This window comes from Leuciscus leuciscus, assembly GCF_965113295.1.
Source record: "Leuciscus leuciscus genome assembly, chromosome: 12".
NCBI classification, from domain to species: Eukaryota; Metazoa; Chordata; class Actinopteri; order Cypriniformes; family Leuciscidae; genus Leuciscus; species Leuciscus leuciscus.
This window is the reverse complement of record NC_138736.1, coordinates 13,205,168-13,217,795: the sequence shown is the minus strand read 5'-3', so window position 1 is coordinate 13,217,795 and position 12,628 is coordinate 13,205,168. Positions and strand designations below refer to the sequence as shown.

At 36.1% G+C, this 12,628-nt stretch overlaps 1 protein-coding gene across 2 annotated transcripts in view; it reads right to left on the bottom strand.

The window, feature by feature from the left end:
• Positions 1 to 12,628, bottom strand: part of adcy2b (adenylate cyclase 2b (brain)) — a 65,554-nt gene that overhangs the window by 9,981 nt on the left and 42,945 nt on the right. Inside the window, exons 6-15 of one of the 2 annotated variants that reach the window (XM_082185284.1) lie at positions 11,453 to 11,564; positions 10,994 to 11,121; positions 7,194 to 7,352; positions 6,733 to 6,865; positions 3,876 to 4,052; positions 3,728 to 3,762; positions 3,478 to 3,558; positions 2,894 to 2,963; positions 2,626 to 2,723; positions 729 to 813 (exon numbers count right to left, since the gene is read on the bottom strand). In XM_082185284.1, the coding sequence (XP_082041410.1) occupies positions 729 to 813; positions 2,626 to 2,723; positions 2,894 to 2,963; positions 3,478 to 3,558; positions 3,728 to 3,762; positions 3,876 to 4,052; positions 6,733 to 6,865; positions 7,194 to 7,352; positions 10,994 to 11,121; positions 11,453 to 11,564 (1,078 nt within the window). Of the gene's footprint in view, positions 1 to 728; positions 814 to 2,625; positions 2,724 to 2,893; positions 2,964 to 3,477; positions 3,559 to 3,718; positions 3,763 to 3,875; positions 4,053 to 6,732; positions 6,866 to 7,193; positions 7,353 to 10,993; positions 11,122 to 11,452; positions 11,565 to 12,628 lie in introns of both variants that reach the window. The other variant, XM_082185283.1, reaches the window with a different exon arrangement.

Below are 12,628 nucleotides of genomic sequence, written 5' to 3'. Positions count from 1 at the left end.
ATGCAAACCCTTCAAGTACTTTGGAAGGTCATGCCTTCTAAAAATATAACTTGGATGCTTCAATACAGGTTACTTCAATTATAGTTGGAATTCCATGGAATGAGGTTGAATCTCACAAGAGAAGAATCTCACAAGAATCCCCCCTATACAAGTATAAATACAATTAATTTGTTTTGCATTAATGTAATGAGAATTCACTTGAAATATAATACACCTTAATGGTCATAAAAACAGGCTTAATTGTCTTTAAGAAAACATAATTTCATGTTCATTTCTTTTTAGTTTGGGGTGGAATATGACCACAAAATGAACGTTGAATAAGTCATTTCATTCTAAGCTTTTATAATATATTAAGGAAGAAAGAGCAGGAGAAAGAAAATAGAGAGACATGCAGGTGACATTTGCCTTAGGCATTTATGTTCTGCAGGTCCAAAGTAGCTCGTAATTTGATTATAGACAATGCTCTCTAAGAGCAGAAAAAGAGTGTTGTTCCTCCGGCTAAAACAGGGAAAATTTCAATCTTGTTTTGATATGGTGTTTTTTCTTCCCGGAATGACATTTTCTCTAACAAGATGAGGGTCTCAAATGTGAGGGAAGCTCGACTTATTAAATTACATTAGTATACAGTTATTTCCTCCATGGAAAATAGAATGAACGAAACACGCCAATCTGCTTAATTCACTCTCACAGAAAGCTACTTTATATTTACTTCTATATTTACCACTTACCATTATGTGACCAGCAAAACAAATGCCGAGGATCAAGGCGAGCAAAAGGAAAGCCATTCCGAATGATACTCCAAGGACGGTGGTTCTGTGAGAGACAAAATCATCATCGATACTCTAAAGCAAGTCACACACGAACATCCAATCTTTATTCATTCTCTGACATGAAAAGAGAAGATCATAATGTATCATATGTAATGCCATAAATAGAGATAAGAACTGTTGCTAGGCATGCTTGAACATTGCTAGATTTTTTATATGTAACAGGATTTTTGGAAGTGCTTGCCTGTGCAAAACGCGATGCTATTGCGGTCAGTTGGTTACCGAGGTTAATAAGGTGTTCTAAGTTGTTTTTAGTGCATTGCTATGCCATTGCTAGGATGTTTAAAGTCATTGTTTATTGATTGCTACCTGCTCCAGGTCAAAAGAGCCCACCTTAAAATACAACATCAAGACTTTTTAAATGATGCCTTAGCAATTAACTGAAATAAGTTTAAGTACTAAAATTACTACTAAATCTGAAATAAAATAGATTAAAGCTATACACACACACACACACACACATATATATATATATATATATATATATATGAAGAGTTCAGATGCAAAAGCCTCTAAATGCCATCTGAAATTTTCTTCTTGAATGATCATTTTTATCAAGCTTGTATATTTAATTTCAGTAATTTCACTTAAATAGCAATGAAAATGACCTATTAATTGTCATTTAAGTGAAACTACTGAAATTAAATATATAAGCTTGATAAAAATGATCATTCAAGAAGAACATTTTAGATGGCACTTAGAGGCTTTTGCATCTGAACTCTTCATATATACATATATATATATATATACATATATAAATGACAAAAGCACATAACAGATTTATCACAACTTAAATACTACAATAGAATATAAATAATATGAAAATAACACTGATCTGGGCCATATCTCGAGAGATTGAAAACACTTTTTGCTCTCGAGATATGGCCCAGATCAGTGTTATTTTAGTTTTATTTAGTAGTCAATTTAGTACTTAAACTTATTTCAGTTAATTGCTAAGGCATCATTTCAAAATGTTTATTTAAGATTTTTAAGCTGAAGCTTTTCATCTAATATTTATATTTTATTTTATTTAAGTTTTATTTCAATTACCAACAACCACTTTCAATAGTTCACAATAACAACACTGGCTCAGATGACTGCTTCAACGTAGATCTTTAGGATTTTGCACCTGTTTCATTGTTTGCTAGGTGAAAATCATAAGTCTAATTGCTTAGAAGAATAATAGAACATCTCTTCTCATTAAGCCGCATGATTAAGTAGCATTCATGTCCATATAACAAAAAGTGTGGACACATATCATGCCAAAGTTTAGGGTTAGAACTTAGATTTGAATAGCCTAAAGCAGGCATCACTAATTCAATGGGTTTTTGAATATAGGAACACAAAAGTTTAGCTCCAGTCTTTGCGGTGCCAAACATCACCATAAATGTGATATAAAACCAATAACAGAAAGTGAGAACACAGCTTGAGAAAACTGTTGTGCTTCTGGCTCTTGTGAATGTGTTCACGGTCAACATGAGCAGTAAATTAGGGTGACGTCTTGCATAGATTTTTCTGAATTCATACAAAAGGAGACATCATTTCCAAACCAGACTGACCTCTGATTAAAAAAAAAAATCTATAACTGTCTGCTCAGGGCAGTCTTTTTCAGACAGGCACTGATGTCCCCATCATGCCCATTATTTATCGGCGCACTAATTTTATTTCAATTGTGTAGACGTTGTAATATTATTATGTGTCAGTAGGTCTAAGTGCTGTGGGAGACAGTGGCTGTCTGCGTAATTGCGTCGTGAAAGACAATGGCATGCTTTAAAGATGTCGTGGAGATGGTACTTACTTGGGCAAGACTAAAACCTGCACTATAAAGATGCAGAAGAAAATGAGACAAGCACAGGTGACGTAGTACTTGAAGGCCGGCAGAGTCGTGGCCCTGTACTGTTAGAAGAAAAAAGAAAAAAGTTAAATATCTCAGCTCTTACGTTTTTCCTATACGTCTTTGCTTTGATGGTCTTATTTCTAATTCTGATGTGTTTTTCTCTTCACAATGAAGCACCTACAGTATTAGTCATTCAATAGCACATACCACATCTCAAGAGGGGATGTACCTCTTTTTCGAGTGTCTTATTGTGAAAGAACAGAGATATCCTTTGAATGTCCTCTGACTTCAGCCACTGTCTGGTGGAAAGAAAGCATAAATAAAGTAATTTATAACAATTAAATTCTCATTGTCAAGGTGAATCACTATTATAATAGCTTATTTGGTGGCACTGATGCAGGAAATGCTCTGAAAGTGAATTGTAATTGACAAATAATTGTTATACTGTATATCAGGGTCCAAAATCTGAGACCACGGAAAATCCTTCTATTTTAGAATTTTCGATTATATATAGTGTATATATATATATATATATATATATATATATATATAATACTTTTTTAAAATTATTTAACAATTATGTTTTTTATTTATTATTATTTTTTAAGTATTTTGCTTTCATTACTTAAAAAAATGGTAATAAATATTTGTTTTACATGTTACACATCTTTTAAAAAAATGTCCAGGTATAAATTAGACACTTTCACTGTGGGCTCAGATTTGATCCTTATTATCACTATTTCTTGTGATATTTTGCAGAGAATTCATGTGTTCCTCCATATGTATAAGATGCAGAGCATTATGGACACTCACTTCTGTGAGTTGATGCCATCAATAGTGCGAATGATTCTTTCATTCAACACTTCTTCAAATCTCTTCTTCTGCGATTTTGTTCTGAAAGGGATTGGAGAGGAAAAAGGAGAGAGAGAGACTTCAAACAACCATAGAAATGCAGATGAGGTCAGTGTAAATGTTCTGAAAGGTTATTCACTTGAATTTACATTTTTGCTCTTTTTTTGTTATAAAGCAATAAACAGTAGAAAAAAAAACAGACCTTTCGGACCTTTGCTGAAAGTTGAATTGCCCTAACGGCACGTCCTGTAAGAAAATATGAAGCAAAATGGAATTAAAAGAGCACTATAATTAAGCTAGTCCTGTTGACTGATCACCATTAAAATCTGTTTTCTTTCCATGTGCTCAGGTTGACTCACGTGTGTGTTGATCTTGCCGTTCTCATTGGTCATGCTGTCTCGATGGTGGAGGTTAGCAAAAGGTTTGGCTGCTCCCCAGGACTCAAGGTACTGTGTCATACGGACAGACGCCCTCATCTTGACTCCATCCAGAGTAGTGCGAAGACGAGGAGGAAGCAGGGGACTCCGTTTTTCTGCCTAAGTAACACCATAACATGAAGTACACGTTTAAATGGATGTGTTACAGGCTAGAGGCGTAATCCCAAAAATCGGATAAGAATATGTACTGAAGTGGTGGGTCACAGGTGTGTTTTGTAATAGATTTTTTAATCAAATGTATTACATGAGCTGATACTGATTTTCAGGACATTTCTGTGTTTCTTTTGGATGCTAAACGAATTTTGGTACTTGATGTCTAATGTAAAATCTGGGTCCTGAAGCAAAACCTATTGTGAGCCACTGGTGTACTGTCACATTCACGGTCTGTCATCGTCCTGTCTGCACTACAGTTCCCAGAATCCTCCTTGTTTCCACACATGAACTCACTCCCTTCATTACCCACCTGTTCATCATCATCATTATCTGCATCACCTGTCTTGTGTTCATCTGTGTGTGTATTTAAGTTCCTGGTTTTCACTCTTCACTGGTCGGTCAATGTTAATGTTTGTTTAATGTCAGGTTATCCTTGTTCTGAGCGTTTGCTCCCTGTTCCTTGTATTTGTGATAATTGAGAATTAAAACTTTTGTTTCTTCATCCTCGAGTTCGCCTCCTACTTCATCCACCCAGAACCTGACATGTACAGAGCAGAATTTTCTAATGTTTTTTGTTTTATTATTATTATTATTATTATGATTTGGATCCAATCCAAATGGAATCAAATATGAACATTCCAAAAATCTGCTAAGATACAAATATGGTCATAAAACTGGGACCTTTTGATTGTAAGCAGATTTGAAAAACATTATTATTTGGTTCATTTTTAAAAGGTCATCAAACCAAATTTTCTGAGATTTTAACAGTTATGTGTTGAACATCATAGAAGCCAATGTTACAATACGTTAGTTTTGATTGTTGGAGGAAACTAGCTCATTTTAAACCTTTTTGTGCTATTTTCAACTTCCTGGTTTAAATGAAACCGGGTCCTTATCCAATGAGAAGACGCAAGACACCCCATATGGTAAAAAAAACCCTAATAGATATCACTATACTCCCTCAGTTGATTGATTACATTAAGAATTGCAAAAAAAAATTAAATTACAAGTTCTTTCTGAAATGTTGTTTAAATATGCAAATGAGGCATTATCTAAATGAATATGCACTCATTTGCATACATTTCTAGAACAACATATTAGAGTCAAAAGTTTTTACAGAGGGTCTCTTTTTATCTCTTTATTATCAGAAAATACTGTCAACAGCCAGAAAAAAAAACACGTTTTCAAACAAAATTAGGAATAAAAAGTATAAAATCAGGCAAATTATATAAACTCCTCTGTAAAAATAAACCTGTAAAGTTTGGTGTTATGTAATTGCTGGTGAAGTGGAGATTTCTGCCTCAGAACAGGAGAAAACACTCATTTTGAGGAAACGGCCTTTAAAGATATGTACTGTAATTGAAATCTACAGAGGCAAATAGATAATGTGCTATAAAAGATACACTTAAAAGTGTATTTCCAGTGTCTGAAAGTGTATTTTTTTTTTATTTATTTTTTTATTAATTATGCAACACATCTTATTCACATATACAACATTTTTTTACATCTATCCCCCCCTTCAAAAGAACCCCGCCCCCCCGGTTTATACATTTAACAGCACTGATGGGTATAAAAAAGGTATTCTGTCAACAAAGTAAATATTTTCCAGATAATATTTTAATAATTGCCAATGGCTTTAGTACAGTGACAATATAAAAGGCAATTAATTAATTTTGAAAACATGTTGTCATCACACAATATCAGACAGTATAAATGGGGTCTTATACCTGAAAATGGGAAGAGGGGGCTTTATACGTACATGAATGAATATGTGTTTTAGGAAGTGGTCTCTTTTGTCATATTTGAGGGTACTTGACACCAAAAGGTAGAAAACCCCTGCTATAGTATTTAAGATAACAGAGCCAATATGTACATTCTACTTTACACCAACTTAACTCAATGGCCATAGTTCATCAGAAAAAAAGAAAGAAAAAAAAGCTTAAAGGCATCAACTAAACAAACAAGCAAAAGCCCTCCAAACTCAAATTCAGTCATCATATTGGGAATGTGAAGGGAGTGGGTGTGCAGTGGGCTGTTATGATAAGAGGGCCGAGAGGCTCAAACCGAACAGAAATAAATGTACGAGTCTCTTATGAGAAAGATTTGCTGCTTTTGTTACCTCGGGCAAAGCAAATGCATTGTTGAAAAGTAAATAAAGCACTGGATAAATAAAACAATAGCTATTGTTATTTGAATAAATTATACCAGGCATTATGATATCTGTGGGCTGAAAAGCCCACACACACCTCAATGGACGGATATTCTGAGTTTTGATAAACAGTCTTTCCAAGGTTGTCACATATGACCACAAAGTCACATTTGTGTAACTGCAAAGTCTAAATAGTGTAATTATGCTAATTAGCGCTCAAGGTGAATTGAATGCAATGCTAATTAGCAAAGTAGTTGCATAACTAGACATATTGTGATATGATTAATTAAATATCATACAGAAGGTTTGTTTGGCTTTTATTAATGCTTTTGTTTAACTCATTTTCTGGGTAATGAATGGATTGTTTTTGTTATTCATAATTTTATTTATGAAAATAGATGTTGCCACAATTATTCTTATAGCTGAAAAAAAGTTAAAATAATTAATTTGCTCTAAATTTGCTCTGATTTTTTTTACCTTCGGGTTGATGACTAGGTACGTGATGATGCCGTGCTCTTTCAGGTAACTATCTCTGCTTAGTCCGTTGCCTGGCTCGACTTTATATGCTCCTTTCAAATGTTCCAGTGTTACAGAAGAGATGTGAACCCGTCTGGAGAGGAGCACACAAACTATTACAGACTGGCAAATGAAAGGGCACTTCACAAAAACAGGTGCATTATATGAGTATTTCACAAATGTTCCAAAGCCTGCAGAGACAATAGAGTTAAGATATGAAGAATGAATGTACCCCTTTGCGTTTCTGTTATGTTTTGGGTTATTCAACGGAACATTCATTAGTAGCACAAAAGCACATTCATTGTGCTTTCAAAAGAACATTTCTATTAACGTCAAGAACCCTCCATGAGCATAATAGCACTTGTAGCAAATATGTGAAAATTCTGAAATGGGGAAAAACAAAAGTCATATGCTGATCTTACCCAGGTACACCCCCTGCCTCCATGTGATTGGCCAGGGTGACATCATGTGACCAAACATCATACTGCCATTTCTGGAGGCCAATCACACCGCAGAGAACATTCCCAGAGTGAACTCCAACACGCATGTTAATGTCAACCCCAGTGGCATCTCTCACTTTCCTGAAATAACAGGAAAAGTATTAAAGGTTTGGACACACCTGATCATTCTTTACTATTACTAATAAAAAAAACGTAAAAAAATTATAATTATATTTACACATCTGCAACATTAGTGTTAGAGCCTTTCTGTGTTGTGTTTGTGATAAATCTGATTAATTAATCAGCATGCTATGTCATTATTTCGATATACATTTTTAATCGATTAACAGTCATTATTGAAAAAGTCTAAAAATAAAAAAAGATACTTTTTTTTAAAAGGAATTTATGTGAAGGCACAATTAAAATTTGTCAACTAACTGACATTTTAAGCATAAAAAGGTCATGAAAAACATAATACTAAAATCATAATAAACATAATACTGGACACTCTTTACACATCGGTTCAAAAAACCGCCCACAAAACCTCGCACAATACAACTTTAACATCATAGGATGTCCTGTTACTTTATCCGCTACAGTAAAAGACCTGGGTGTTATACTCGATTGCAACCTGTCTTTTGAAAATCATATTTCATATGTTACAAAAACAGCCTTTTTCCACCTTAGAAACATTGCTAAGCTACGTAATATGCTATCAGTTTCTGATGCAGAAAAGTTAGTTCATGCATTCATGACCTCGAGACTGGATTACTGTAATGCCTTATTAGCTGGTTGTCCTGCATCCTCAATAAACAAGCTACAGTTAGTCCAAAATGCCGCCGCTAGAGTTCTTACGAGATCAAGAAAATATGATCATATAACACCGATTTTATCATCACTGCATTGGTTACCTATAAAGTTCCGTATTAATTACAAGGTATTGCTACTGACTTATAAAGCCCTAAACGGCTTAGCTCCAGTCTATTTAACGGATCTTCTGTCGCCCTATAATCCATCGCGCTCTTTAAGATCACTAAATTCAAGGCTTTTGGTCATACCTAGGATATTCAGAACCACCAAAGGAGGGAGAGCATTTTCACATTTGGCTCCAAAACTCTGGAATAGTCTTCCTGATACTGTTCGTTGCTCAGACTCGCTCTCCCAGTTTAAAACTAGATTAAAGTCGCATCTCTTCAGCCAGGCATTCATATAATCCCACAGTTCAAACTACAATCCGGCCTCTAGCTCATAAATGCCAGAGGAGAACTGGCCCCCGACTGAGCCTGGGTTCTCCCAAGGTTTTTTTCTCCATTAGGTCACCTGATGGAGTTTTAGGACACCATTAGGTCACTTGATGGAGTTTTTCGGTTCCTTGCCACTGTTGCCTTTGGCTTGCTCAGTTGGGGATATTTTGGGGATATTTAATTTAATTTCATCAATCAATAAATTCCTCTTGAAACAAACTTTGTTGTATTATTTAAATTTAATACTGTGAAGCTGCTTTGATACAATCTGTATTGTGAAAAGCGCTATACAAATAAACTTGACTTGACTTGACTTGACTCTTGACTGATTTAAGGGCCCTTTCACACCTGAAAGTCCGCACCAAGGTCCGAACCAAAGTTCATGTTTTGATACATTGTATACATTTGGTTAGTTTTGGTTTGGTTTCACATTGCAATTATGCGAGCGCACTAAAGAACTTTTCATGACGTACTTGCGTCCTGTCGTCATCATCTACATGGCTGCATATTGACATTGATTGGTTTGTAAACGGACGTGCGTCTGACGTCAGCGTGTTGTCAATTCGGCGGGTAACTTTGACAAGAATGAATGAACAGACGCATATTATCGTTGCCACTATGCTGTTATTATTACGGCATTACTCCCTCCAGCACCAACTATACTCGACGCTAGTTCAAATTCGCCAAATGAACGTCCTCGTTGTGCAAACAAATCATCGCCGGTAGGATGCAGGACAAATGTGTGCGTGTGTGTGTGCGCGCGCGCGCGAATCAGCTGGAAGAAACGCTGTGGGCAGGACTGACAGATCTGCACATAAATATTCTTCTTCAGTTGTTTATGCTACGCGGGAACCACCGGAACTTCCTGTAAATGGTCCGAAAGTCCGAACCATACAGAAAATGCTTTCACACTAGAAACGAACCAAACCTTTGAACAGTTTGATCCGGACCGAGACCACCTCTTTTCGTCGGACCAAATTTCGTCTGTTTGGTCCGGACCGTGGTCCGGGGGAGGTTTCACACCTGTAATTTTGATTCGGACCAAACTGAAAAGTCCGAAAGTCCGGACCAAACAAGGTAGGTGTGAAAGGGCCCTTACTCATTAATATTACATGTAAATAAAGCAAGTTTTCTCCCAGTGTCATGAAGATTTTTTTTACAGCACATACACACTTCAGTCTCTCCCTCCATCCTTTGAAATTACTGAAACAGTACCATATTACACTGACATAACTTAACACCAGAAATATTTATAGCAAATTAAATATCAGAAGGTGCCAGGATTACGGTGGTACGTGTTAGTTTCTGAGGGAGTGTGCCTGGTGCCTGTGTATATATTCATTCAGCACACAGAACATCTTGTGTTTTAGATAAGGCAGCTTGAATGTTACGATTTCCCAGCTGGAAAGAACAGTTTAGGCCAGAATGAATATTAATGCAGGCTGGATTATGCTAGTTTGTTTCCAGTCTAGTTTGTGGTATAACCATATAGTATAACCATGCTTCACCTGCAACAAATCCATGACCTTGCTGAAGAAACGAAACGAAACAAAACAAAAAAATTAACAAACAAACAAACAAATAAATGTGCATGGCACCACAGGAGGTGTGTTGCTGACATATCATTTCAGTGTACCTGTCACACACCATACTTATTTCTAAGAGCCCCTCAGCCTGAGCTACGCCATGTTGGAAAATACTCTGGAGTGTCCTCAATTACCTCCTCAAATGGATTTGTGTGTGTGTGTGTGTGTGTGTGTGTGTGTGTGTGTGTGTGTGTGTGTGTGTGTGTGTGTGTGTGTGTGTGTGTGTGTGTGTGTGTGAGTGCGTGTGCGTAACAACAATTTCAGTACGGAGAGTGAATGTGTAGCAGAAGAGCGGAAAAATTAAGAATGGGTGAGGAATCGTGAAAGGGACTGGAAAACGAGGCTGCACTTTGAGATGGAAAAAGAGAGGAAAAGGAGAATGTGTGGGTTTCAACAATATCACACATCTGAGCGTCTTGAGAATCCAGGTTATTTCAGCCTCAGAGAGAAGTGCTTGAAAAGACAGACACCATGGGAAAAAAAGACACAGAAGTGGTCCCTGGTAGATGATGAAAGGGCATAATGTGAATAAAAGCTCATGTGTAGTGGTTTTAGGACTTTGTAGCAGACACAATTCAAAGGGTCTTTATGTTCTAATGAAGAAACGGAAAAATATGTAAGGGATAATGTGCATCTCAAAATAAACCCTGATAGGCACTGGCTTATGGGACACCCTGAGAAATGACCCACAGGCTAGCAACCTCAGGCATTGTAAGCCTTACCAAATTTTGGTTAAATTTGCTTATCAGGACTGAATTTTACACTGTGTTTGCACAGACATTTAAATAGCACAGCTGAATCTTCCTGAAACAAAGGTCAATTAGTCCATTTAGCGGTTATTGAACAAATATATTTTAGTGTATATAGCTGTGATTGACCAATTAGAATCAATTAGTATTTCAGAGAGCTGTGTAATAATTATGTGTTTGAAAAAGACAGTGTGTTCTTTTACTTGATGGCTTCACACATGTCCAGCCCCATCTTCACACAGTTATTGGCATGGTCGGTCAAAGGGTCCGGCAGCCCTGACACACAGTAATAGCAGTCGCCCAGAATCTTGATCCGCATGCAGTCGTTGTCCTGCATAAAACCAAATTAGACGGCAGTGTATAAGACATTACATTCTGTACAGGAAAAAAAAGCTCAAAGGAAAAAAAAAACATACATTGACTACAACATAATCAGTTATTAATATTTTGTTGGTTCTCTTTGTTTTTGCATGTGTTCATAATTTCTTTGTATGACAGCCTGGCTAAAAATGATGTTTCATTTCATTATCACAAATAAAACAATTGACTCTAAGCACAACTACGCAATATGCTTAAATGTTTCATATTTGAATAAAGGGTGAATATTTTCCTAGGCTGACATCACTTTTTTATGTATGTATGCCTGTTAGGACTTATGATACCTTGGCTATCTGGTCAAATTTGCCGAAGAGCTCATTGAGCATGTAGACTAGTTCTCCAGGTGAACAGTCACTGGCCAGACGCGTGAATCCAACAATGTCTGCATACAGAATGCTGTGGAAAATGTTAGAGAAAACTCAAAAGGAGACTTATGCAACTGTTAAAGAGCATGAATTTATATTTTTTTGAACTGGAAATAATACACAGCTCGCAAATTATTATTTTCTTAATAAGCATTTGTCTTGTGTACAAATATCTGAACGTCCTTAAACACTCTGTTGTGCTGATATTTAAACCAACAGCATGATTGTGTGATACTGCTCTTATACAAAAGTTCAAAAAAACTGACATTATACTGAGAAACGTACATTTCAGATACAATTTTAGCAGTTATTTTGTCTTTTTCACAGCCACAGAAGAATCAACTGTTACGTCTCTGAGCTGAATTAATTAATGACTTGAGGGAGCGATTCAATGACTCACTCATAAAGACACTTAATTAGCCCCTGAATTAATATGTATTTTTGAATAAATTGGATAAGTAAATTATTCTATGACTTATTCATAAAGAGTAGAAAAAAATCACTGTTTTTGAGTAAATCACTGAGTGAATGATTCAGTGACTCATAAAAAGTTTCTTGTTTTGTTAACGAATCGGTTCAAGTAAATGAGTAAATGACTCACTCATAAAGTCATTAACTTGTTAACTTATCAATGTACCATTCAGAAAGAGTTACTGAAAAAATCAAAAGGATATTATAGGGGAAGGAGAACCGTTTTGAAGCAGATAGCAGTAATGCTTTAAAAACAGCAAAGCACTACTTGTCCTTCAATGCATTTAACAAAATGACATTTGCGTTTTGATGAAAAGCCTCTTCAACAGTTTGCCCTGTATAGCAGAAGATTGTGTTTGCTTCTACTTTTTAATTGAAGCATACAAAAGTGTCTAGGCTCTTTTAGATGAGAGCTACTTGTATCTGGGTTGATGAATAGCTTGTTTATTGTGTGCAGACTGAAAGAGGGCAGGAGGGTTTGACAGGATCTATTGGTGGTGGTGGTGGCGCAATGGATAAGACACATGCCTTTGGTGTGAGAGACCCGGGTTCGAATCCACTGTGAGACACCAATGTGTCCCTGAGCAAGACACTTAACCCCTAGTTGCTCCAGAGGCGTGCGAC